At 50.5% G+C, this 25,129-nt stretch overlaps 2 protein-coding genes across 3 annotated transcripts in view; one reads left to right on the top strand and one right to left on the bottom strand.

Annotated features, from left to right (window-relative positions):
• Positions 1 to 8,965, bottom strand: part of RANBP10 (RAN binding protein 10) — a 67,015-nt gene extending 58,050 nt beyond the window's left edge. Inside the window, exons 1-2 of one of the 2 annotated variants that reach the window (XM_082607344.1) lie at positions 8,627 to 8,965; positions 7,732 to 7,843 (exon numbers count right to left, since the gene is read on the bottom strand). In XM_082607344.1, coding sequence (XP_082463470.1) covers positions 7,732 to 7,843; positions 8,627 to 8,861 — 347 coding nt within the window. In that variant the 5' untranslated portion in view covers positions 8,862 to 8,965. The remainder of the gene's footprint in view (positions 1 to 7,731; positions 7,844 to 8,626) is intronic. The other variant, XM_082607345.1, reaches the window with a different exon arrangement.
• Positions 8,931 to 25,028, top strand: TSNAXIP1 (translin associated factor X interacting protein 1; the record flags this gene model as incomplete). The annotated part of the gene is given in 17 exon segments (XM_082607343.1): positions 8,931 to 9,070; positions 13,576 to 13,678; positions 19,066 to 19,178; positions 19,308 to 19,434; positions 20,591 to 20,684; positions 21,259 to 21,455; positions 22,034 to 22,169; positions 22,594 to 22,763; positions 22,835 to 22,994; positions 23,071 to 23,201; positions 23,365 to 23,490; positions 23,642 to 23,794; positions 23,895 to 24,001; positions 24,212 to 24,220; positions 24,222 to 24,333; positions 24,428 to 24,534; positions 24,745 to 25,028. Coding segments are annotated over 17 exon segments (2,226 nt in total). The 3' UTR covers positions 24,986 to 25,028.
• Between the last annotated feature and the right edge of the window lie 101 nt (positions 25,029 to 25,129).

Below are 25,129 nucleotides of genomic sequence, written 5' to 3'. Positions count from 1 at the left end.
CCAAGAAAGAGCAAGCCTGAAGGCAAAGGGACCATGAGACAGGATATGCTCGCAGGGAGGAACGTGGTTCTGAATGTGTGTCTAGAGACCCTCATGCACACACTACCACCGGCACCATCAAAACACCCAGAGAGTCCACAAGACAGGGAGGGACGGAACAGCCCCCATGGGTGGCCCTAGGCAGGTTTATTCACAACCCTGCATTCTGGCTCCTTCCCTAAAGAATCTCCTGGGAAACTCAAGTACCGAGACTTAAAAAATTCCAGAGCTTACCACATTCCAAAACCAAAGACACTGCCCTTAACTAGAGGGTATAACCAACGGGCACCCCACCTGAATGTGAGAGGGTTCCCACCAGACCCCACATCCCGTAAGCTTTGGACCCTAACCTCTCTGGCCCTGTGTAATTGTAAAGCTGGAGCAGAGCTCAGTGTGGACACAGCAAATGCTCTTTGGTCCTAAGATATTACCCTTAATTAGTTACAGGTGTTCATCCAGAAACTGGCCTTGAGTTTGCTGGTTTGTAACTTAGCATCTTTCATTATTCTCAGCACGGGGTCTTAGTCAAGTAACCTACCATTACATGGAAACTAAGTCCTAATGATTTTGAAAGCTTCAAATTCCATGTAATAAACTCCTTCCTGCTTAAAATATCTGGAATCGTTTCTGTTTTCTGCACTAGTCTCAAACGATATAACGTACATAATGGCAATAACCTGGATTTGTTTAAACCTGCATGTCTCTGTCCCTTCTGCTATCTATTGATATTTTAAAAATGTACACCATGTCAGGTGTTACAAGAGCGAATGTATTCCTTTACAGTTTAAAAAAAATTATAGGTAAAATAAAAAAACATTTTGGTTAAAAAAAAAAAAAAAGGCAAGGCTGGGCTTCCCTGGTGGCGCAGTGGTTGAGAACCTGCCTGCCAATGCAGGGGACACGGGTTCGAGCCCTGGTCTGGGAAGATCCCACATGCCGCGGAGCAACTGGGCCCGTGAGCCACAACTACTGAGCCTGCGCGCCTGGAGCCTGTGCTCCGCAACAAGAGAGGCCACGACAGTGAGAGGCCCGCGCGCCGCAATGAAGAGTGGCCCCCGCTCGCCACAACTACAGAAAGCCCTCGCACAGAAACAAAGACCCAACACAGCTAAAAATAAATAAATTTATTAAAAAAAAAAAAAAAGGCAAGGCAAATGTAACTACCAATAAACTGCTCGCACAACAGTTGATATTAAAAGAGAGCATTCTGTAAAATAGCCCATGCCAATTTCAGACACATGGTTTTGTAGACCAGGTTATAACCAGTTCTGCTCAGCAAACCGTCCCCTCTACTTCTTTCCTCTTGGTTCAGCTCTGCCTCGGCAATGTCCTCTAGAAGAGACAAGCTGAGCCCTTGGACCATCTGGGCACAACTGCCCTTCTCCTCTCTCCACTGCTTCTCATCTTAAATCGTCTCTATCCTGAGGACCAGTAGGTTTTGTCTCATGATGCAACTCTGACCAAAAGATAGCAGCTGCCTGGTGCACTGTGCAGTGAGAAAACATCTGGGGCTCTGTCTGGACAAGAACGAATGCTGCTATCAATCCGTAACATTTGCCATGCAAGCTGAGTGGACAATGGGGGTATTTGAGCCTTGACACTTGTCACCCATAACCTAAACTTCCCTGAATCCCAGGCCATCTCTAAGGTCCAAGAGGTAGGAGAGGAAGAGAGTGTACAAGGAATGCTAAGGCTTACCCCTCCCACACTTCCCTACACAGTCCAGAGCATCTTTCACTGGCCCCTTCATGGCAGGGGGCTGGGCCCTGTTCCAGCACCAAGTCCCCTTGTCTCATTTCTAGCAAGAGTCACAACCTCACAATTCAATTACAACAGAACACCAAGGATCCTAGAACTAGAAAGACATTTTATGTGGATTTTAAACAAAATTTCTAGGGAGGCAGAGGAACATCCTTGCATTTTGACACGGTGTTATCCACCCCTCTCCTAGTGATCAGTCCCTTCCTTCTAACTTCTGACCACCCACTCTGGGCCCTTGATTCCCTCCCAATGGTCCCAGAATAGGATGGCACACAGTGCCTGTCATGCAGAGCTGCTGAGACCAGCCTCCTGTGCTCCACTCGGATAAGCTCCTTGTTTCCCCTCTAACAGGGAATCTCCCTTACCTGGTGACTCATCTAGGGAAAAGACCAGGGAATTCCCTGGTGGTCCAGTGGTTAGGACTCTGCGCTTCCACCGCAGGGGGCCCAGGTTCAATCCCTGGTCAGGGAACTAAGATCCCGCAAGCTGCATGGTGCGGCCCCCAAAAAGAAAAGAAAAGACCAAACATTCCCGAGAACAAACAATAATGGGGGTGGGGTAGGCATGAAGTGAATTTTAGGAATTTCTCTAGAGGCTGATCCTTGACCAAGGAAGTCCCCATTTATGAATAAAGAAGCCATACTCCTCACTCTCACCTCGAAGTTGGAGCCTGGGTGGTGACATACAGTGGGCAGGGAGGTTTCAGGGAAGCCCAGATGTGCTCAGGGCAGGAATAGGTCTTACCAGAAAGGAGGATGCCATGTGGACTCCAGTCCTCTCACTCTAGGCCAGAGCTGCACCTCAGTACACCCACCCAACTAGACCGGGGCTTTAACCCCCAATACAGGTAAGCAATACAACACTCCAAGCTGCTCCAGAGCCCCAATACACCACACCTCCAGAAACAGTGCAATGTGTTACTAGGGAGAGATGCAGCCCAAAGCTCAGCATCTGCCCCTGAGGCCATGAGCACTGGGGGGATGTCGGTGAGAACGGGGCACAATCACTGTTTGTACCTGCCTTGGGCAAAGACAGCACCTACTTCTCAGAGCTGGCAGGACAGGCCTTCTCCAGGTCCACAGATGAGCACCAAATTTCTCAACAGCACTGTACAATGCACAGAGACTGGAGTGGGGGTCCCAGGGTGAGAGGCCAGCCACAGGCTGTCTCTAGACTGGAGGGCCTGCGCTCAAGTAGCTCTGCAAACCAGAAACATGGCAGGTGAGATCTTAACTGGGTGAGTGGATCTCTGAGTCTCCATGAAAAATCATGGACAATGTTGTCTTTCAGATGGGACTTAACAAAACCAGAGTACCAGAGAATACCAGCCACACACAGAGGCATTCCACCTCCGAGAAGCCACTCTGGCTACCAGTCTTCAACATCCTACCTATGCGTCCCACCATACAGGAGAAAGGCCAGCCAAGAGAGAGAAGAGACAACTGCTGTAGGAAAGCCATGCCCAGAGTCAAGGACCTAAAGTCACTGGCCCAGGGGTTCCCTGGTGACGCAGTGGTTAAGAATCTGCCTGCCAATGCAGGGGACACGGGTTCGAGCCCTGGTCTGGGAAGATCCCACATGCCGCGGAGCAACGAAGCCCATGTGCCACAACTACTGAGCCTGCGCTCTAGAGCTCGCGAGCCACAACTACTGAAGCCCATGCGTCTAGAGCCCGTGCTCTGCAACAAGAGAAGCCCACAACGCAACAAAGAGTAGCCCCTGCTCGCCACAACTAGAGAAAGCCCACACGCAGCAACGAAGACCCAACGCAGCCAATAATGAATGAATGAATGAATGAATAAATAAATAAATAAATAATTCTTTAAATAATAATAAAAATAAAGCCACTGGCCCACACCGGACAGGAATCTCAGTCAGAGGGGCCTGGCTGAACCAAACCAGGAGAGTTTCTTCTCTCCTATCCACTCTCAAAAGTGCAGGCAGGGGACTTCCCTGGTGGTCCAGTGGCTGAGACTCCGTGCTCCCAATGCAGGGGGCCTGGGTTTGATCCCTGGTCAGGGAACTGGATCTCACATGCCACAACTAAAGATCCCACATGCCCCCACTGAGACCCCAAGCAGCCAAGTAAATAAATAAATAAATATCAAAAGTGCAGGCAGATCCAAAGTCCTCGTACATTGCTACTGCCCTCAGGATAAGCCCAAGCTCTCTGGACAAAGCACATAAGGTATTTCTGACCTGGCCCCTGCCTACCTCATGCCCTGTGTTCCACGTCTTTGATGCACTGTTCCTGTCATCTAGAGCATCGCTTCTCACTTTGTCCATCTGGAACCCTCCAACCTATCCTTCCAGATTCAGCATCATCACCTCTTATATGAAGCTTTCCCCAGACTCTCAGGTACAGGAGGAAGTCCAACCTCTGGGCCACCCTTGGGTACAGCACACACCATGGATGGGCTTTTTCTACACCAGCCTGTGAGGTCATGTGCACAGGCCTATCTGCCTCCTCTCTAGATAGGCCTCAGGCCTGTGCTCCTGGGGCCCAGGTCTGGGCCTGGGACAAAACAATGGGTGCCTCACTGTCATGTGGAGAATTAATGGATGAGCACATTACTGCCTGGCCAAAGGAAGCTGGCTGCAAGTGAAAGGAAAGGCAGGCTGGCTGTGGCCAAAGGGCCACAGGGCCTGGGCCTGAGCACCAGATGCAGAGGAGAGGAGAGCGCCTGCATCCCACCCCCGCAGCTCCATCCAGTGCTCTAGTCCAGGCTTGCTGTTCTTGGGTAGAGCCACTCATCACATGTCAGGAGGCCGCCACCACCGCCGCCGCTGCTGGGATGATGTTACAGTCTATTTTGAGGGTCACACTGGAGCATCTGTCAGCCTAGTCAGCCACACCCTCCATGTGTCATCACTAAGAGCTGGAGACACCCAAAGGTCCATGAACTCTGCCTGAGCATGTCATTTCCCCAGGGACCCTCAGTTTCAGGGCCTCCTTGGCTTCCTAACAAGATCAACCCAGATGCCCTTATCTCCTGGCACCAGTGGCAGGGCTCTGATGTCTCCTCACCCCACCAGATCTGCTCCTGGGGTTCCCAGCTCTGGTGACTCGGCAAATGCAGCTGAAGCCCATCAGTCTAAGCCTGGCTCTTAGCTCAAAGATAATCCCTCCTTCTCCAGCTCTCCCTCATATTTGAGGAGTGCCCAGAAAGCCCAGCACCCAGATGTCAAGCCAGTTACCAACCAGGCTCATATTAGGCCCAACAGGTCTCACCTGCTGAGAAACTCCTACTCATCCCTCAAAACCATGCCCAGGCTCTGCCTCCTCTTATAGAGGGCCTTTCAGTGGACTCTCTACAGAATAGGCCAGAGGCTCTCTGAGGACAAGGCTGGCCTGTGCAGGCTTTACTGTTGTTCTCCCTGTACCTAGCATGCACCTGGCACACAGAAGGTATGAATCAGTATAACCCTTGAAATGAAACCTTTCTAATTAGACAAGCTTAGTGTGTTCTGCTACAAAAGACATCGTCATTACAAAGGCCTTTCTGGAAAACAATGACACTGACAACTGGGTTCATAAACACCTTTTACAAAGGAGGCCTGTACTCAAATCTACAGAAAAACAAGTTTACAGATTCAATGGGATGGTAAGTCAGTCGAGCCCAGTGCAGAGCACGCCACACTTCTCTGGGCCTACTCAGCACTAAGCACCTTTCAGCTCTGTCCCCTAAGAACACTGTGATCCCCTAGGGATCCAACTGGACATTCCCTCACTCTACCCAGGGAAGGAATGCAACAGGGAAAGGCAGCAGCAGCATGGACACACGTGTATGGAATCAGGTGTGAGCATCTGACAAGTCAGGCTACTCCACTGCACCCTAAGCCCCACAGCCAGGGCAGGTCACCAAACCTCCCAGGGGCTCAGGGCTCACCCACAAAACAGGTACATCATCATCTGCTCCAGCCACTTTCCAGGGATGCTATGAGGATGGAAGTAGATAATACAGGAAAGCTACATAACTGGTTAGCACCTGGGTCATGGACCAAACACCTTCAACACTGATGGGAAACAGGAAACAAGCTGATCATTGTCTGCCCTGGAACTGCCCTTGGCCTCCTGAAAACCACACCTGGCCCATCTGGCTATATCTTAGCCATGAGAAGGCTTTCAGGGATTCCATAAAGAGGCCATAGGTGACATTCACACACCTTTCCTCTGACAGTGGTCAACTGAAGCAGGCCACCACAAGCATACATGACCTGGGACCTTTCTAAAACTGAGATTTCCAGGTCAGCTTAACAGCTATACTTACCTCATGTAAAAATGCTGGGAAAGTTGGGAAAAGATGCTCAACTTTCTTTGGATTGTAGGAAATACCTATAGTAAGGCGATCTAACGAGATATAGGGCCTTTGCCAGCAAGATCCACTGATGACTGAAATGTTAAAAGCCAGGTGAAGGAACCCAGGTCTCCACATTTAAACTGAAATGTAGAGACCTTCTGAAAAACTGTTCTTGTCTTTTATTAGCTCGCTCTTATCTATGATTAAGGACTCTGGAGAAAATAATCCGTTTTCCTCCCTACACGTTTAGCAGATGCCCCTGCATTTCCTTGGCAATATGAGACGGCAGCACCAACATTTCCGTCTACACTGTAACTCGTTTTGCAGTGTTTGTTTTAAGAGGCCGTTCTCATTCACACTAGTTCTAGCACATTAAATACATGTGCTTTTATTAGATGGTGGAAAGGGAAAATAGAAGATTTAAAGCTCTCCAATAATATAAACTTCCTACCTGTAAATGCTCTATATGGGGATAAAAGTAAAAGATGCAATAGCTTGCCACAATCAGAACTTCAGAATCATAGAATTCTGGGATTACAGGTAGCTTAGATGCTGGCCTAGCTCCCCACAGTACAGACAAGGAGATCAAAGCCCCATGACCTACTCACAACCACAGAGCCCTGCCCGGCACAGATGTTACAACTTCACTGAGGAAGCAGGCAAAGCTCCAATTCCAGCAGTCTTGCCCCCAGCAGAGCCCCTTCGCCAGGCATTTTGCCTGTACCACAAGGGGAACAGTCCCTAGGAGAGAGGAAGTATTCTGAATGCTCAAGAACACACATCAGTGTTGGAAGGAAGGTCGTTGGTGGGGTTCGCAAACTACCCACACCAGACCTAAGGTCTGATGAGGAAAACCTTTCCAAAGCAGCTAAAATTATGTTATTTCACAACTTAAACACCTGCTTTGTGACAACGGCCAGAAAAAAAGGGAGACTAGGAGAAGAAAAGGAAGAAAAATGAAAAATCTCCCCTCTGATTTCCTGTATCTGCTTAGATCACCCTAAAATAGGGAGCCTCCCTAATGCTGACTTTAACGAGGACCTTCCTAAAGCTGATCCAACTGGTGTTCAAGTCCCTGGACTGAAAAACAAGTTTATGAGTAGCAAGCTCATCTGATTCTGACCATGTGCATGCTGTTTACCCTAAGATGACGGACCAGTGGCTGCCACAGCTTTGATGAATGCTGCAAAGACTCTACTATCCCTTTGAAGTCTACAGTGGCCTCTACCATGACTAAATGCCATAAAAAGGAACCTTGAATACAGCAAGAGTGTGAAAGGAGGGAAGTCACAAACACCACACAACAGTGGGGGAACTCCATTCTGGACGCTGATTTGTTAATGTAAACTTGTTGTTTGTTTCCCTGACCTGTTGATGTATCTCATTACACTATCACTAAAGAGAAGCCCCTCCTCTATAAAATGTACCTATTTGTCATCAAAAGCTGCTGCTTAGACCAGGCCATGCCCACAGCCAGGTAACAGACGTATCCGCTATTCAACCCTTTGCAGCCCAGGCCAATGCAGCTCAGCAGCTCATACCAGTCACAGGTGTCAACCAGGAGACCTCAAACTCTGACCACAGGAACAGTTCAGTGTTGGGGGAAAGAACGTGGTCAGGAGGGGCTTACCCATCTCTTCCTTTGCTGACAATCTTCACCTCAAAGTAATAAATGCCACAGGCAGCAGGTATGGGGTGGGTGGCACGCACTGAGGCTGCATCTTTGTGATTTTTGCCATGACCTAATAGAAGAGGGCAAGGAAGAAATTTCAGCAGAAGGAAATGCAAATGGAAGCCTCATTCTTCTCTGCTCCATGGCAACTTCACCCCTCCATGGCCAGAGGAAGCCCTTGCATAGTCCAAGGAATAATTAGAAAACAACTGAGCAAACACATAAACCTCCCACCTTTGGCTCACCTCCTCCTGAGAATAGCAGCTCTGCCTGAGACACTGCCATTCAAACCACAGGAGGGTACATGCAATGTGGGTGCGTATGTGAGAGATTCCTTAGTGCTGCTGCCAGACTCTCCAAGATACAGGCAGCCCACTTGGAAGACTAGGGGAGGAAGAGGCAGCCCTGGAAGACGCCCCCACAACTTTAGTGCAGAACCCTAGGCCTTGTCTGGGATGTCTGGCAGGTGAGCAAGCTCATGGGCCTCTGGCTAATGGAGGGGATGGGACCACCCCTTTCTTCAGACACTTATGAAACTAAGCAGTGGTGAAGGGCCTAGCTCGAGTCGGAGGTACCCCAAAACAAGCAGGAAGGCCCTGAGAAGAATGTCCAGTCCAGCACTGGGTTTGGACACCTGCTGCGGTTCTCCTGACATCAGATGTCTCAGGGCAGAGCAGACTAGGCAGTCAATCCTTGGCCTGGTCAGCCCCACCACCCTAGACACCCCGCAGGAACTAAGGCCCAAGCCGGAGCACTCGAGCTGGGGAATGGACATGATGGAGCACGGGCTGGGCAGCACACCCACCCCGCAGACGCTCTGGCCCTCTCCCCCTGCGACCAAACAGGCTAATACCTTTGTAGTGGACGCGGAGGTTGCCCTGGGAGAGGCCGATGTAGTTGTACTTGTCCTTGGGGCTCCAGGAACGCGGCAGCGGCGTCTCGTGCTGGTTGACCGCGGGATACAGGCGCTGCAGGCGCCGGCTCAGTTCCTGCTCCCCTGGGGACGGCAGCCCGCATCCAGTGCCCCCGCCGGAGGAGTCTCCAACCTGCAGGTTCCCAGCTCCCAGGTCCGCCGTCGCCGCCGCCATCTTGGAGGGAGCTGCTATTGTGTCACTGGGGGCGGGGAAAAGCGGGACCAGATCCGCCTCTTTCAGCCAATGGCCAGCGAGCCAACCTGGGCCGTAGGGAAACCGAGTCCCAGTCCGGCACCTATCCTTCGACACCACTACGCCTCGCCACATCTTGGACTCCATTTCCCACAATGCAGAGCTCTCCAGGGGCAGACCAGCTTGGGCTCGTAAGGATCTCTGGGAGATGTAGTACAAACCGGCTCGGCCATAAGCCTGCTCGGCTGAGACACTGGGACACCAAAAACTACAATTCCCGCTGGCAACGCGGCTCCGGCCTCTCAGCTCACCTCCCTCCTCCATGGCCTCTGTTTATCTCCCTGCCTCAGTTCTGGTCGCTAGGATCGTATCCGCTATAGTGACTGACTCTGAGGAGACCCTATTCCCGGTTCGAGTCCACCTTTGCTACTTGGCCTTCCTCCCAGCCCGCGGGTGCGGGGCTCGGAGGCGTGGCACAATCCTGACCCCGTCCCCTCCGCTGGGCTGCTGGGACCTGGTCGCCATGGCTACGGGCTGTAAACTACCACAGCTTCCCAGGCCACAAGTGCTGGCTGCCCGGCTGCCCTAGGGTCATGGACTCCCCGAAGCCGCAGTGCCCCAGCTTCGCGACCACGTTGAGGTAGGCGCTGGCCGGACTGAGGGCGGAGAGGAGGCCTTGAGTACTTCCAGAAAGAGAAATGGTACCTGATTCGGACCTCTGCACCTCCTGCCTCTGTCCATTGGTTCGGGGCTCCAGCCCCACAGGATCAGTGGTGCAGAAACAGTTAGAATCTCAGATGACTTGTCAGCCCAGGAAGGTCGTTACATTCTAGTAAAAGGGCAGGCGCACTTTATCGTTAGTAATAGCCAGCTTTTTCGTATTGAGCGTGTATTATGTGCCAAGTGCTCTATACACCATATTTAACCCTCACAACAACTCTATGAGGTAGTAATATCACTATTTTACAAATAAAGAAATAGAATCCAGAAGAGATCATGTGTCTTAAACATGTTTATAAGTGATGGAGCTAGTATTTGAACCCAGCCATGTGAGACCCAAACCTGAGATCTTAGCCACAAGGATAAACAACCTTGCCCAAGAACATCCCATGGCCTCAAGGTAGCTCCTGCCTGTATTCAGGGGTGCAGCATCTGGACACTGCAAATATGATAACAAGCTCTGTTGGCCCGGAAAGCCACAAAGTATACATATTAAAACAAAAATTTTGGCTAAATACCTTTCTAGCTCTGAGAGCTAAGAGAAGGCCCTTAAGTTCTGGGCCTCTGTTTCCATATCTCAAACATGGGAATGACACAGCCCACCTTAAGCTGTTGGGAAAATTTAGGCGGCATATATGAAGCTCTCATGACAGCTCTTGCACATAATCGGCGTTCACTAAACGTTTGATGAGTGTACTTTCTTGCTTCTACTCATTCCTAATGCAAAAAACCTGATCTCACCTAAACTCTAATCCCCCATGGTCAGCTGCCTTGACAGAGAAAGCCTAGAAAAGTCAAGAAATTAAATGGTGCCTTGACAGAGAAAGCCTAGAAAAGGCACGAAGTGGATCACAAAAAGCAGACAACAGGCTTAAGAGTGTTGTTACCCAACACACGAATGATTTAGGAAACTGCAATCAAGTTTGAAAGGGATATGAAACAGACTCAGAAAGAGAATCCCCATGTATTTTAAGAAGGAAGCACAATGTAATTGCTGATGCGGAATTTGGTGACAGTACAAAACATCATTCCTGCCCATATTCTTCATTCACCAGTGTTTAGTGGTGTATAGTATATTGGGCCAAGCTCACTGCTTCCCTTAGAGGAATAGTGTGGGTGTCCTCCTCCAGCTCCCCTTAGAGCAGGGCCAGGATGATGAAGCATGGGCCAGACCTTAGCACTACACGAATGTCAGCAGGACCCTCTAAAAGGTACTTTGAGGGAATTCCCTGGTGGTCCAGTGGTTAGGACACTGCACTCTTACTGCCGAGGGCCTGGGTTCAATCCCTGCTCAGGGAGCTAAAATCCCGCAAGCCACACAGTGTAGCCAAAAAAATAAATAAAGGGACCTTTGAATTGTGCATTTTCCTGTGGCAGGTTTCTCCTCCCCATTGGCTTTCTCCTTTCAGCCTCACATCCCTGGCACAGTAGATTTGTGGATGGAACTCAGTAGCTTGACTTCACTCAATACCAGGACTTACCCCCTGTCAAACCCACTGCTTGCCATTAGTTAAATAACTGAGTTTTCTCCACCTTTGTAGTAGAAATATAATCTATTTCCCATTCCTCTCTGAGAATTGGTGTAAAATATTTAATATAATACTAAAGAAGCATCCTAAGCTTTTTGGATAAGTGTATAGACTCTACCAGGTGTTTTAAAATTTATTTATTTTAGTTATTTATTTTTGGCTGCTTTGGGTCTTCGTTGCTGCACGCGGGCTTTCTCTAGTTGCAGCGAGCGGGGGCTACTCTTCGTTGTGGTGCGCAGGCTTCTTATTGCAGTGGCTTCTCTTGTTGCGGAGCACAGGCTCTAGGCGTGCAGGCTTCAGTAGTTGCAGCGTGCAGGCTCAATAGTTGTGGCTCGTGGGCCTCTGTAGTTGCAGCATGCAGGCTCAGTAGTTGTGGCTCACGGGCTGTAGAGCGCAGGCTCAGTAGTTGTGGCGCACAGGCTTAGTTGCTGCACGGCATGTGGGATCTTCCTGGACCAGGGCTCGAACCTGTGTCCCTGCATTGGCAGGTGGGTTCCTAACCACTGCACCACCAGGGAAGCCCCAGGTGTTTTTAAAATTAACATTTGCAAATCTGTTTTTGACTATTGTCTCCCTTGGCATTCAAAACTAGCATGTTACCAGCCGCTCTCGCCTTTGAGATGGCTCACACTCTGTGGAGTGTGTTTCTCTCCAAATAAATCCACCTCTTACATATCACTTTGTCTCTCACTGAGTTCTTTCTGGAAAACAAAAAACAAAAAACCTAACATGTTACCTACTGAGATTTTCCATCTGGCAACTTCTCAGGACTTGTAGAGTTCCCCATAGTTTTCTTGCTTACCTTGCCCCATGTGGTAGTTCCAGCAGGAGCAAGAACAGAGTTTAGAAAATTGACTGGTCTTGACAGGAAGGTATGATTTAACCCAGTGAGCAGATGGGTTGATCTGCTGCATCCTGTCTCAAACCCATAAACATCTGAGCAAAAGCCTTTCCTTTTCCACACCGGCTGCGTATTCGACATGGTTTGCTCACACTTGTTCAGCTTAGAGACAACAGAGAACTGGAATTTGGGGTGTCACTGCTCCATGAAGTAGGACTGAAGAACCCTGAAGGACAGGGTTTCCCAACTGGGTTCACGTCACTGCTCTCAACTTCCCTGGAGTTTGGGTAATCCTTGTCTCAGTTATATGGACAAAGACACTGAGCTTCAAGAGGTTAAACAGCATACCGAAGGCCACCAGCTAGCAGGGGAATGAAGATACAAGTCTACCTAGCGGCATAAATCACTCCCACCCGCCGCCACCATGGATTACTGGGATCACTTCTTCCTTTTTTTCCGCCTAAGTCTGACTGCCCTCAGGCAGCCCTCCCTCTAGACCCCCAAATGCCTTCCTAGCTTGAGCAATGATGGCTCTCCCCAAGAGGCCTAGGAGTTAAAAGTGGTTCCTTATGATCCACTTTTCCCACATCCTGCTGTCACAGTTAATATCTCTGCAGCTCCTTGCAGTTTACAGGGTTTTTTAAAATATTTTTTTAATTAATTAATTTTTAATTTTTTGGCTGTGTTGGGTCTTCGTTGCTGCGTGCTGGCTTTTTCTAGTTGTGGCAAGCGGGGTCTACTCTTCATTGCAGTGCGCAGGCTTCTCATTGCGGTGGCTTCTCTTGTTTCAGAGCACAGGCTCTAGGCGTGCGGGCTTCAGTAGTTGTGGCTCGTGGGCTCTAGAGCGCAGGCTCAGTAGTTGTGGCTCATGGGCTTAGTAGCTCTGCGGCATGTGGGATCTTCCTGTACCAGGGCTTGAACCCGTGTCCCCTGCATTGGCAGGCAGATTCTTAACCACTGCGCCACCGGGGAAGTCCCTACAGGTTATTTTTGCATATCTCTTTTACTCTTATTTAAACTTTACAACAGCATTGTGAGATAGAAAATGCAAGAACTGTCTCCACCTCCTTGTGAGGAAACTGGGCTGAAAGAAATTAAATGACTTGCCCAAGGGGGTCCCTATTGGAAACACAGATGTCAGCCTCTGGGCCCTATCAGCCAGTAAGTAGAGGCTCAAGACTGCCACCCTGGCTCTTGGACCCCAGACCCTGTGCTTCTTGTCCTATAGCACCTGCTTTTGGTATCACACCCCCCAGAATGTGGCTGTCACATTCATGGAACTGTCATCACAGCCACAGCTAAACACTGAAGGGAAGTATAGGCCTGCAGGGTTCTCTGGGTTCATGGTGAGGGTGTCCTGCCACTGCAGGAGTTGGTGAGACTCTTGTGATGAGGAGAAGGCTTCTGGGAATGTGGGAAAGTGGTTTGGGCCCCGAGCCAGGAGCTTGTTGGCAGCACCTCTGGGAATCTGGAGGCAGCACTGGGAAGACCCAGAGCCTGGCTCTGAGGGGAAAGGAAGCCATGTCTTGTGGCTCTGGGAAGAGTGGAAGTGTACTCCCCACTCAAGGCTCTGTCACCCACCACTTCCTTCTCCTTCTCTGTGCAGAGCACACTTGCGACCTTTAGGAGCGATTGTAGATGATTCCTTCCTCACAGAAGCCAAGAATACCCAGAAACGCAAGCTTTCTCAGAAACGGAAGACGCTGCTGGTTAGTGGCCGTGTCCTGTTGGAACCCTAAATTTTGATCCCCAGATCCTTTCTGCCTCCCTCTCTGAACCCAAAATCACCACCCACCCGAACCATGCCCCACCAAGCGGCTTCTCCCCAGTTAGGGGAGTGTGGCTCAGAGGCCAGGCCCAGCAGGCTCTGGGGTGGGGGAACGTGCACACTTGCTGAACCTTACCGGAACAGCCTTCCCAGACCTCCCTGAGCAGAGAGGGACTCGGCTCCTGCCCACAGATAACCTTCCCCTGCAACGCAGCATTCTGGAGTGGGCCTCATTTCTTCACCCAGCCTGCCATGAGCCAGGCATTGTGCTGGGTGCTGGGATGGTCCCACCAGATCTGTCAAGGTCCTTCAGAGCTATGACTATATCTTCTTGTCTTTACGGCCGCAGTGCCTGATGTGGTACTTGAGTCGCTGGCATATGTGCACCACTATTGCTGTATATCTGTGAAGACTGAAGACAGTAGTAAAGGATGTTTCTCCATTGCGCCGTTGGCTCTGCACTGGAAGTAGAGACTCCTTACCAGCCTCACGACAGGTTCTCCCTCCATTCATGTTCTTTAAAGTTTTTATATAAAAATGAATGCTGGGGAATTCCCTGGAGGTCCAGTGGTGAGGACTGCACACTTCCACTACAGGGGGCACAGTTTCCATCCCAGGTCTGGGAGCTAAGATCTTACATTCCTGCATGCCACGTGGCGTGGCAAAAAAAAAAAAAAAGGAAGAATATTCTTCCCTCAAATTAAAAAAAAATACTGTGTTATTAAGATTTGGGGGCTTCTGTTGATATGATCATATGATTGTTATTACTATTTATTTATTTATTTTTTTTGCGGTACGCGGGCCTCTCACTTCTGTGGCCTCACCCCTTGCGGAGCACAGGCTCTGGACGCGCAGGCTCAGCGGCCATGGCTCACGGGCCCATCCGCTCCGCGACATGCAGGATCCTCCCGGATCGGGGCACGAACCCGTGTCTCCTGCATCGGCAGGCAGACTCTCAACCACTGCGCCACCAGGGAAGCCCCTGTTATTACTATTTAACAAGGAAACAGCCATTGTCCAAATCTTACAGGTGAAAAAACACATCTGAGCAAATTTATAACTCCAGCTCACAGTGGAGAACTGTGGGCTGTGGTGGGTTTCTTTGTGCGAGGATGTCTTGTCTGGAGGATCTGGGGACACGTGAGCTGTACACTTTGTGAGGCTGAGGACTTCAAACATGGGGACCCTGACATCAGGGAGGGAAAGGGGTAGTGTGGACTCTAAGCGGAGACCAAGCGCAGCCACAGTACTTGGTGCGCCTGCTCCCCGTCCCCCTCAGCTGCCACCTACTCAGTGGACCTGGGGCCAGGTTCACTCCCTTTCTTCTGCACGGCGGCAGTGACACCGTTCTAAACCACCAGAGGACGCTGTTGCCTCCTGCCACCGCCGACCCCCGGGGACGCCCTCCCCGTTTTCACCTGCAGGGGGAAGCAGAGAGCACGGAGCTCCCGGGAACGCCACCTTCCAACCACCGGCTTGCGGAGGCCTTACCAGCTGTTAACAACCAGGACAAGAAAGCAGCATATGCCCAGCAATCAAAATAGGGTGACTTTTTCTCTTTACAGAAACGGCAGACAGAGCACGAAGATGGGCCTTTTTTATTTTTTAAGTCCCCCAAAATAAGCTAGATTAAGCTTTATTTCTATGACTAAACTGGTTTTGTCTGCTCAGGAAATTTTCAAGGCTAGTCTCCCTTTGTTTTTGTTCTTGTTTTTTGTTTGTTTGTTTTTAACTGAAGTCTGGTTAATTTACAATGTTGTCTTAGTTTTAAGTGTACAGAAAAGTAATTCAGCTTTACATATATAATATATATATTCTTTTTCAGGTTCTTTTCCATTATAGGTTATTACAAGATATTGACTATAGTTCCCTGTGCTATACAGTAGGTCCTTGTTGTTTAGCAGTTTTATATATAGTAGTGTGTATATGTTAGTCCCAAACTCCTAATTTATCTCCCCCACACCCACCCCTCTATCCCCTTTGGTAACCATAAGTTTGTTTTCTGTGCCTGTGAGTCTATTTATGTTTTGTAAATAAGTTCATTTGTATCTTCTCTTTTTTTTTTTTTTTTGCTGTACGCGGGCCTCTCACTGTTGTGGCCTCTCCCGTTGTGGAGCACAGGCTCCGGACGCGCAGGCTCAGCGGCCATGGCTCACGGGCCCAGCCGCTCCGCGGCATGTGGGATCCTCCCGGACCAGGGAACGAACCCGTGTCCCCTGCATTGGCAGGCGCACTCTCAACCACTGTGCCACCAGGGAAGCCCGTGGTGGCTTCTCTTGTTGTGGAGCACGGGCTCTAGGTGTGTGGGCTTCAGTAGTTGTGGCTCATGGGCTCTAGTTGTGTGGGCTTCAGTAGTTGTGGCTCACGGGCTCTAGTTGTGTGGGCTTCAGTAGTTGTGGCGCACGGGCTTAGTTGCTCCACGGCATGTGGGATCTTCCTGGACCAGGGCTCGAACCCATGTCCCCTGCATTGGCAGGCAGATTCTTAACCACTGCACCATCAGGGAAGCCCCAACCATTTATTTTTAGATAGTGAAAGGATTTTAAGCAATTAAAAACTTGTGAGTGCTTTTCTGATCATATCCCAAACATTTTGAACATGTAATTTTAACATTTCTATAACATGTTGTATTTTTACTTTAAGTAATAAATGGGTCGGGAAAAATATTAATTTATTTTTAAATTTCTGTAAATGGTTAAGTGTTTTAGAGGTATGTTTACCTTATCAGTTATTTCATTGTATTATATCAGGAAATGCAAGGTATACAGTTTCTCATTTAAAAATGTGTTAACACCTTATCTGTGGCCTACGATTATTTTTTTGTATATATTAAAAGATTGTCCTTCTTTATTTCTGTTTAATGTATGTATAAATCTACTCACCTGTCATTATCAACTGTATTACTCTTAGTATTTGTCTTTTACCTTTCTCTGCTTGATGTAGCTTATTTTGATAGGAGGGCTTTAAACACTTTACAATTCTGTTTCATCATCTCTCTTTCCCCCCCTATGTTTTTATCTATTCAACAAATATTTGTTGATTCCCACTGTGTGCCAGGTACTGTGGATACAGTGGTAAACAAGACATAGTCTGTGTTTCTGAGAGAAGATGGGGGTGTGATGATGGGAAAGTGTGGACGCTGGGATTGGGAAGAGTATCAGGGAGAACCCCTGAGATGCTAAGGTTGAATAGTCAAGCTGGAGCATTCTTGACCCAGGGAAAGCATGTGTGAACATATACGCCCAATAAGTAGCGTTTTCGTTTTTATTATGCCTTGCATCCAGCTAAATTATTGTGCTCCCTTAAATATTTATTCCACAATATTTGCTGAGTGCTACTTAAGACTATGAAGAGTGTTAACACAACACTGTAAATCAACTATACTTCAATTAGGAAAAAAAAGACTATGAAGAGTGTGAAGTATGATGCCATCAGTTCTGGAAGTACAGAGATAGGTCAACCTAGACCCTTGCAAGAGGCTGGAGTCCTCCCTGGGACCTAGCAACAAGGCTTACTATGTACTTTCCAAAATATTTAGGGAAAGGATGAATGATTGCAAGATTAAGAAAAAATAGGTAGAACTAATAGAATGCAAAGAAGAGCCCAAGGAGACAGTGGCATTTTCCACATTAAGAGGGCCAGGAGCCAGTCACCATTAGCCTGGAAGGACTCCTAGGACCTGGATGTGTGGGACATGGGTGGTAGGCCTAGTCTCTCTCCATCTCAGAAGAACCTGGAAGCTGGGCTCAGGGCCTTCCACAGAGGAAGCTTTAATACTGAATTCAATAATTCAATGTTCTTTTAAATTTCAAAGTAACTTATGTGCATTGTAGAAAATTTTGAAAAATACATGATTACAGACACATAAGCACCCATGGGCCTATCATTGGAGAATAATTACTGATAACCTTTTGGATTATTTCTCCATCTTTTCTGGTTTTTCATCTTACCTGGTTGTGCTTATTCTCTAATTTCAGGCTGTACTTAACCCTTAGAGATATAGTGCATGTTAAGCCTCTTTACAAACATTTCATGCCTGTAAAAGAATCTTCTGTTTTTAGACACTTAGGAGTTTTCTGATTTTTTCATAGTCACAAGTAAGGCTTTGAGGACTGCCCGTAGGCATGAAGCTGCTGCTTCATCTCTGTCCCCTCTGCACTGGCCAGCCCAGACCTCAGCCTCAGCCAGCCTGCCCTCCTTGGGCATTGGCCCCTGTTCATAGCCCTTCAAAACTGCTGCTGTTTCCCTGAGGTATTAGTGCTATCCAGGCAGTCTTTGTGCACTCCCCCACCTCCCCTGGCACATCATTCTCTTCCAGAGTGACCTCAGCTCCTCCCATGAAGTCACTCAAGCTTTACTGAAATCACTGACATCATCACTTCCTCCTCTAAGAGGACCAGCCTCCCCTGGCACCCTCCAGTCAAGGCCCCCACACTCCTGTGACCTGCATCAGCTTCAGTTACTACCTGCTTATCAGTTCATTTGTCGTCCCACTTCCATCATACCCCGAGCTTCTTTCATGTCCCAGAACCCAGCAGGGGCTGGCAAGTGCTATGGACCCAGAAATGTTTGATGAAAAAATGAATGACTGAATGGATGAACCCTAGAAGTAGGCTTCACTGGTAATAGAGTCATTTTTTTCTCTCATGTTTTTTTGAGTATTTCATAAAAAGTTGAAAAAACAAGCTCATAAATACTACTACCCCCTACCCCTGCTCAAGGTTCAAAATGAGATCCCACTGCTTCAGGGCCCTAGCACCTCTCCCCTCCCCCTCCCCCAGGGGGTAGAGCCTAGTCTCCTCCCGGGGTCCACAGGTCACCCTGCTGAATCTCTGCAGTCCTGCCTGAGAGTCCAGGCTTGAGGCTGCGCCTGCCCTCCCCGACTCTCTTTAGCTGGACTGTGCTGTGGGGGCAAGAGATGGTCCCAGTAAGTACTCATATCTGTTTTCATAGCACAGGTATTCAGTACTCACTGACAAACCTACAGAAGAGAAGAACTCACCTTTACTGAGCTACTAGAAGGTGCCTGAGTCTGTGTAAACCACCCTCTATTCTTTCTTGTTGCATTCTCACATCAATACAATGCAGTGGGGAGCACAACCATTCCCATTTTACAGATGCAGAGACTGAGGCTCAGACTGTGGTCACATAACCAGGGCCCCAGGGTTTAATCTAATCCCTCTCTAACTCTAAGGATCCCAGTCTTAATTATGAACCATATTAAGAGGTGTTGGCGGGGGGAACCCAGGAGTGGAGGAGGAGCCTGGAGAGGAACATCAGGAAGGGGAGCAATATTGTCACGGTAACCCCACCTGTCCCTTCTTATAGTCCTGTCCATTCTCCATCAGTGGCCACCTGTCCCCAAGGCCCACATACATCAGTGACCAGACCATTCTGCATAATCGAAAGCCCTGTTCAGATGACTACCAGAAGCGAGTAGGGTAAGCCAGGGTTAGCCTGATGGTGGACGGACTGGGCCCAGAAACAGTGCAGGGGTGTTGCTGCCCCAGACCCAGGGCACAAGGGCCTGGTGGGGTGTCCATCACATCTCAGTCCACCACTCCCTGCAGTAACTGGCAGCAGCAGCCCCTGCGCACTACCAAGCCAAGGTACCTAGAGCGACTAGAGAACTACCTACGCAAGGAGCTCCTCCTGCTGGACCTGGGCACAGATTCTGCCCAGGAGCTAAGGCTGCAGGTCAGAGCCACAGAAGAACTGGGGGGAGGGCAGGGGCAGGGCTGGGAAGAAACCTTACTCACCAGGACTAGGCACTTCAGACATTCAGGCGAGACCAGCCTTTCCCAGCTCTCTTGGGTTCCCCTTCCTGGTAAGAGAAACTTGTTCTCTAACAAAGCCAGTGAGCAGGCAAGTCTACCGGCATGGAACCAAAACTCTCCTGAGGGTTGGGTTTCTTTACCTGAGTCAGGTGGCCTGAATGCTGTCCCCAGTCCCTTCTGTGATCCCCAGCACCCACCTTGGGTCATTGGGTATCAGTGAATGGAGCCTAAATCCTGGCAGTTGGGCAAGCAGGGGTCATACAATGTCTACCAGCCCAGTTACAACAGCCCCAAGCTTGAGGAACTTAGCCAGATACAGAGAGAAATCTAGATGTAACCTAGATTCTGATGCATATTAGGGAAGGAATCACCAAATCCCTGCTCAAATGGCAATGATGACGGGGAATCCCTCACTTCTGACTTAGTCACTGACAGAAGCATTTGCTGAGCACTGTCTGTGTGCCAGGCTCTGGGTGGGGCCTTAGATATGGTCTCATAAGCTAAAGGAACCTCGCCAACAGAGAAGCAGAAGCTCAGAGAAGGCATCCAGCTATGTAGTAGTGGAGCTAGGATTCAAACTCAGGGCTGCTTCGGGAGCCTGTGCTCATTCCAGTATACAATGTTGCCTCCAAAAACTTCCTGTGTGTCCAAGTGGGACAGGAAACCACACCTCTACTTGGAAGCTAGAGCCTTAGACCTTCTCCTGCCCCCACAGGACTGTAAGATGGGGAGGGGTACTGGTAAGAGGCCAGCTGAAGCACAGTGCATGGAGGAGGCTGGCTGCCTGGAGAGCCAGAGGGGGCTCAGGTAGAGAGGGGGAGGTCCTGACCCAGGTCATCTGCCAGGTCTCAGAGACAGCACCAGGAGAGGTCTCCAGAGAGCAGCTGAGAGGGATGGAGCTGCCCCTCAGCTCCCTGACTGTGAGAGACCCCGGCGGTGCCTGTGGCATTTATTTGAATGTGAGTCGCCTGGCAGCTTCATGCTAGAACACTTCTAAGCCAAGCAAAGAAAAACTTAGGTCCCACTGAGGGTGGCAGCTATAGGCCAGGAGGTGACAGTTTCCCTTTTCTTGCCAGCCTTACAGAGAGATCTTTGAATTTTTCATAGAGGACTTCAAAACATACAAGCCATTGCTATCCTCCATCAAGAATGCATATGAGGTGATGCTGGCTGAGACTGCAGCCTCCCTGCCTGGGCCCAGCCTGGAAGAGGCAGAGAGAATCCTACTCTGACCTTCTGGGTTCTGCAGCAGGGCTGGGGCAGCAACAAACTGGGCTTTGAGGTCACCAAGCCCCCCTTAGCCTTTTTGTTTACACTGTCATGTGATAGGGCACCCCAGGGCAACTGACTACCTCCCATTCTTGGGAAGCATGGTGGGGCAGTATCTGTAGGAAATAGAGCATCTTTTCTATTGAGAGTGAAGCCCAGAAGGGAGGGTGTACCCCTGGGAAGTGAGGGGGTTTCCCTCACCAGGCTCAGGAGGTGCTGGGCATGGTGCAGCTTCAGGACTAAAGGCCGCATGGGGAAAGGGCATAGGTGAGACCCTGGTCCTCATCGGGACTCTGCCCCTGGTTTAAAAGCAAGTGCAAGAAGGACTTAAGCAGGAGCTATGCCTTGAACAGGCATGTATAGACTCCTCGAGTTTACAAGGGACATAGCCACTCACTGTGACCTCAGGATCAGTGTCTCCTGGTTGTTTGTCCTCCATGGCCCCAAAGGGACTCTCCTACCTGTCCCTGCTTAGCCGACCAGAGGGAGAAGATTTGGGCTCTGGAGTCCCTGAAGGCGAAGCTTGTCACCGTGAACGAGGACTGCAACGAGAGGATCCTGGCCATGAGGGCCAAGGAGAGAGATGAAATCTCCACGCTGAAGAAAGAGAAGATGAATTTGCTAAAACTCATTGATAAGAAGAATGAGGAGGGCTTCCCTGGTGGCGCAGTGGTTGAGAGTCCGCCTGCCGATGCAGGGGACACGGGTTCGTGCCCCGGTCTGGGAGGATTCCACATGCCGCGGAGCGGCTAGGCCCGTGAGCCATGGCCACTGAGCCTGCGCGTCCGGAGCCTGTGCTCCACAACGGGAGAGGCCACAACAGTGAGAGGGCCGCGTACCGCAAAAAAAAAAAAAAAAAAAAAAAAAAAAAAAAAAAAAAAAAGAATGAGGAGAAGATCTCATTGCAGAGTGAGGTGAAAGGGAGTAATGTGGTGACCAACTCCCTGAATCCCTCCCACCCCCACCCCAGGGGTGACCTTGAGGCCTTCAGCCCTGGGGTGACCCCCTAGCTCTCTCCACCCTTCTGCCTGGGATGACATACAGAGCCACCACCTCCCCCCATACCCCTCTCTCCACATGCTGCCCTCCTCCTCAGCTCAGCACTGGCTTGGTATGGCCCCAAATGCCAGCAGAGTCCCGCTCCTTGGCTGCCAGATTTTCTCCACAGGAGGAAGCTTCGGCACTTTGCTGGGTTCTCAGGAATGACCAGTCTCCTCCTTCTCCTCCCTTTCTTGTTCTCTTCCCAACAGGTGACCAAACTGAGGAAGAACTTGGCTAAGGAGTATCTGCGCTGCCTCAGCGAGCGAGATGCCCATAAGATCCTTATTGCAGACCTGAATGAGCTACGGTACCAGCGGGAAGACATGACACTAGCCCAGTCCCCAGGTGAACCCAAGGTGGGTTTCTCTCCCCTGAAGAGGCGCTGGAGAGGAGTCTGGCTCTCACCACTCCTATTCATTCAACTCTCCTATTATCTGCTCATTCACGATGGGAGATGTTCCTGCTGCCACCTGGGTCTGTGGATCTTCTGAGCGGCCTGAGAATCATAGACTTGTTGTTTATGAAGGAAACAATCACTGGCAGCTGAGGCAGCCTAGACTCCCCAAGGGCAGGACAGGCCTGGTACTCCACATCTTGGGCTTCTCTATTTAAGCTCAAAGCCCTATGCTGGTAGCACTGTGGGAAGACTCAGGGGCTCCCAAGCTGGGAGAGCAGGAAGACCTGGGACATGCCCCAAGGGACACTCAACCCTGCCCTGGGCTACAGGCCCCAGAGGCAGGGTGACATGAGCTGGCGGGCCCCCTGGCAGGTGTCTGGGGGGAGGACCCCGTGAAGTTAACAATGGCTCTGAAGATGGCCCGGCAAGACCTGACCCGCACGCAGATGGAACTCAACACCGTGAAAGCCAGCTTTGGAGACGTGGTGCCCAGAAGGGACTTTGAAATGCAGGAGAAGACCCTCAAGGACCTGCAGGAGCAGGTGCTGGTGGGCAGGCAGGGTAGGGAAGGGCCATGCAGGTGAGTAGCAAGGACCAATTACCCTGCCCACAGCTGGACAGCCTGAGAGACGACTATGCAGAGGTCCACAAGGAGCACGAGATGCTGCTGCAGCTGCACACGAGCACGCTGAAGGAGCGGCACCAGTTCTGCTCCGAGCTGCAGGAGATCCAGCACACAGCCACACCACGGCCAGACTGGTCCAAGTGTGAAGGTAATGCTGGCCATGGGAGCTCTAGGGACTGCTCAAGCGCGTGGTCTGGACTCCAGCTCCCTCTCCCCATCTGCAGATGTGGTGGCTGGAGGACGAGATCGCTGGCAAATGCTGGCCAAGGGCAAGAACAGCGACCAGCTGGTGGATGTGCTCCTGGAGGAGATTGGCGAGGGGCTGCTCCGGGAGAAAGACTTCTTCCCTGGTCTGGTAGGGGAGTCCCTGGGCTCAGGAGGCTTGGGGCCAGAGTCAGAATGGCCGGGCCTTGCTGCTGAGAAGACTTGATGTTCTGGGGGAACTATCTGGGGCTCTGCCCTGCTTGCTGGTGGGGCTACAGAGGGGCCCAGAGATAAGCTGACATGGTTCCATACAGGGTTACGGGGAATCCATCCCCCCTTTCCTTCGGTTTGATGGCATTGTGGAGAACAAGAAGCCAACCAAGAAGGATGTGGTAAACCTCCTCAAGGATGGCTGGAAGGAACGTATCACTGAGGAGCAGGTCAGATCTCTCTAGCCATTTTGGCCTGGTGTGGCTGCCTGAGTCCTCTGGTGCATGGGGGGGGGGTTGTCCCTCAAGGTGCTAGGGAACAGGGAGGAGAGCCAACCGACGTGGGGCAGGCTGACCAAGCAGTCTTCCCCCTACCCTGCAGAAAGAGAAGTTCCCAGATTTCTTCTTCAATTTCCTGGAGCGTCGCTTTGGGCCTGGTGATGCCATGGCCTGGGCTTACACCATTTTTGAATATACCAAGCTCTTCCACTCCAATGAGGTCATGAGTCAGTTCTATGCAGTCTTGATGGGAAAGGTAAGCTTGGGCCTGGTCCTCCACCCTTTGTCTCCGGCATAGGCCAGCTCTGTCCCCACCCCTCTAGGAAACAGCAAGATGGTCAAAGCTTCCCCCCTAGAGGAAAGAGAGTGTGTACATCAAGCAGAAGACAATAGCACAGCTGCTGAAGGAGATGACCAGTGCTGACAGCCAGAACGAGGGGCTACTAACCATGGAGCAGTTAAGGTGAGAGACCAGTTGGCCACCCTGAACTTCAGCCCAGCATGACCTCTGGCCAAGCTCCTAGCTGTGCAGGGGGAAGGGGAGCCTGGTGGGAAAAGGCCAGAGACTCAGTGCATTGTGCCCTTTTGAGCACCAGTGGGGCTGGCAGAGGGGTGCGGGGAGATGGGTAGGCAGGCATCAGCCAGGCCTGTCAGCCCTTGCGTCTCCCTACAGCACTGCCCTCGAATACCTTCCCCTTCAAGGACGAGAGAATTCAGGAGCTGATGGAGGCAGGGGGCTGGCATCCCAGCAGCAGCAATGCAGACTTGCTCAACTACTGTGTATTATTTATGGAGGTGGGTTGGGGCCCAAGAACTTGCCCAGTCCTGCCCTAGCCTCTGCTGGACCCTAGCCCGTGTACCCTCACCCTGCCTTGTGGCCCCTTCCCAGTATGAGGAGGGCCAGAGCATGCCCTTTGTGCAAAAGCTGTGGGAACAGTACATGGATGAAAAGGATGAATACTTACAGGAGTTAAAGCAGGAGCTGGACCTGGAACTGTGAGTGACCCTGGGGACCTCAGGCTCACTCAGTCATAGGCAAGTCCTACAGGCTGGGCCACAGAGTAGCACCTCAAGCCCCAGGTCTCCCTATGCACCGAGATTGCTGCTGGGCACTACATACTGCTCAAACCTGGGAGAGGGCATCTTGGGGTCTGGGGTATAGAGAAGACGGTCAAGGTCTATCTCTCTCTTTCTTTGTGGGGGCAGCCACGATGAGGTGACCCTACCCAAGGTACGTGAGGCCTTGATGAACATTGATCCCAGCCTGGACAAGCAGACCCTAAACAGCTATTTGAGCCAGGCCTTCCAGCTCCCCATGACAGAACTGCCAGAAGAGGGCGAGGAAAAGGAAGAAGGCATTGTGATAAGGCTCCACACTGCACTGGAACAGCTTCAGATGAGTGATGTTAGGCGTGTGGGGCCCCGAGAGCAGGAACCTGCAAGCTGAGGCCACTGTGGGCAGCCTGAGTGCTCCCGTGCTAACCTCTGACTGTTGTTATAAAATTGTTTGTCTGAACCCATGCTATTCTCTAGCTTATGCTGGGGAGTCAAGGGAAGGGTGCTTGGTCCCTGCTTGGCTGGTCCCAGAACG

This window comes from Mesoplodon mirus (assembly GCF_964341445.2).
Source record: "Mesoplodon mirus genome assembly, chromosome: 19".
In the NCBI taxonomy this organism is placed as follows: domain Eukaryota; kingdom Metazoa; phylum Chordata; class Mammalia; order Artiodactyla; family Ziphiidae; genus Mesoplodon; species Mesoplodon mirus.
Note: the sequence above shows the minus strand (reverse complement) of the source record. Positions and strands in the feature narration are given on the sequence as shown.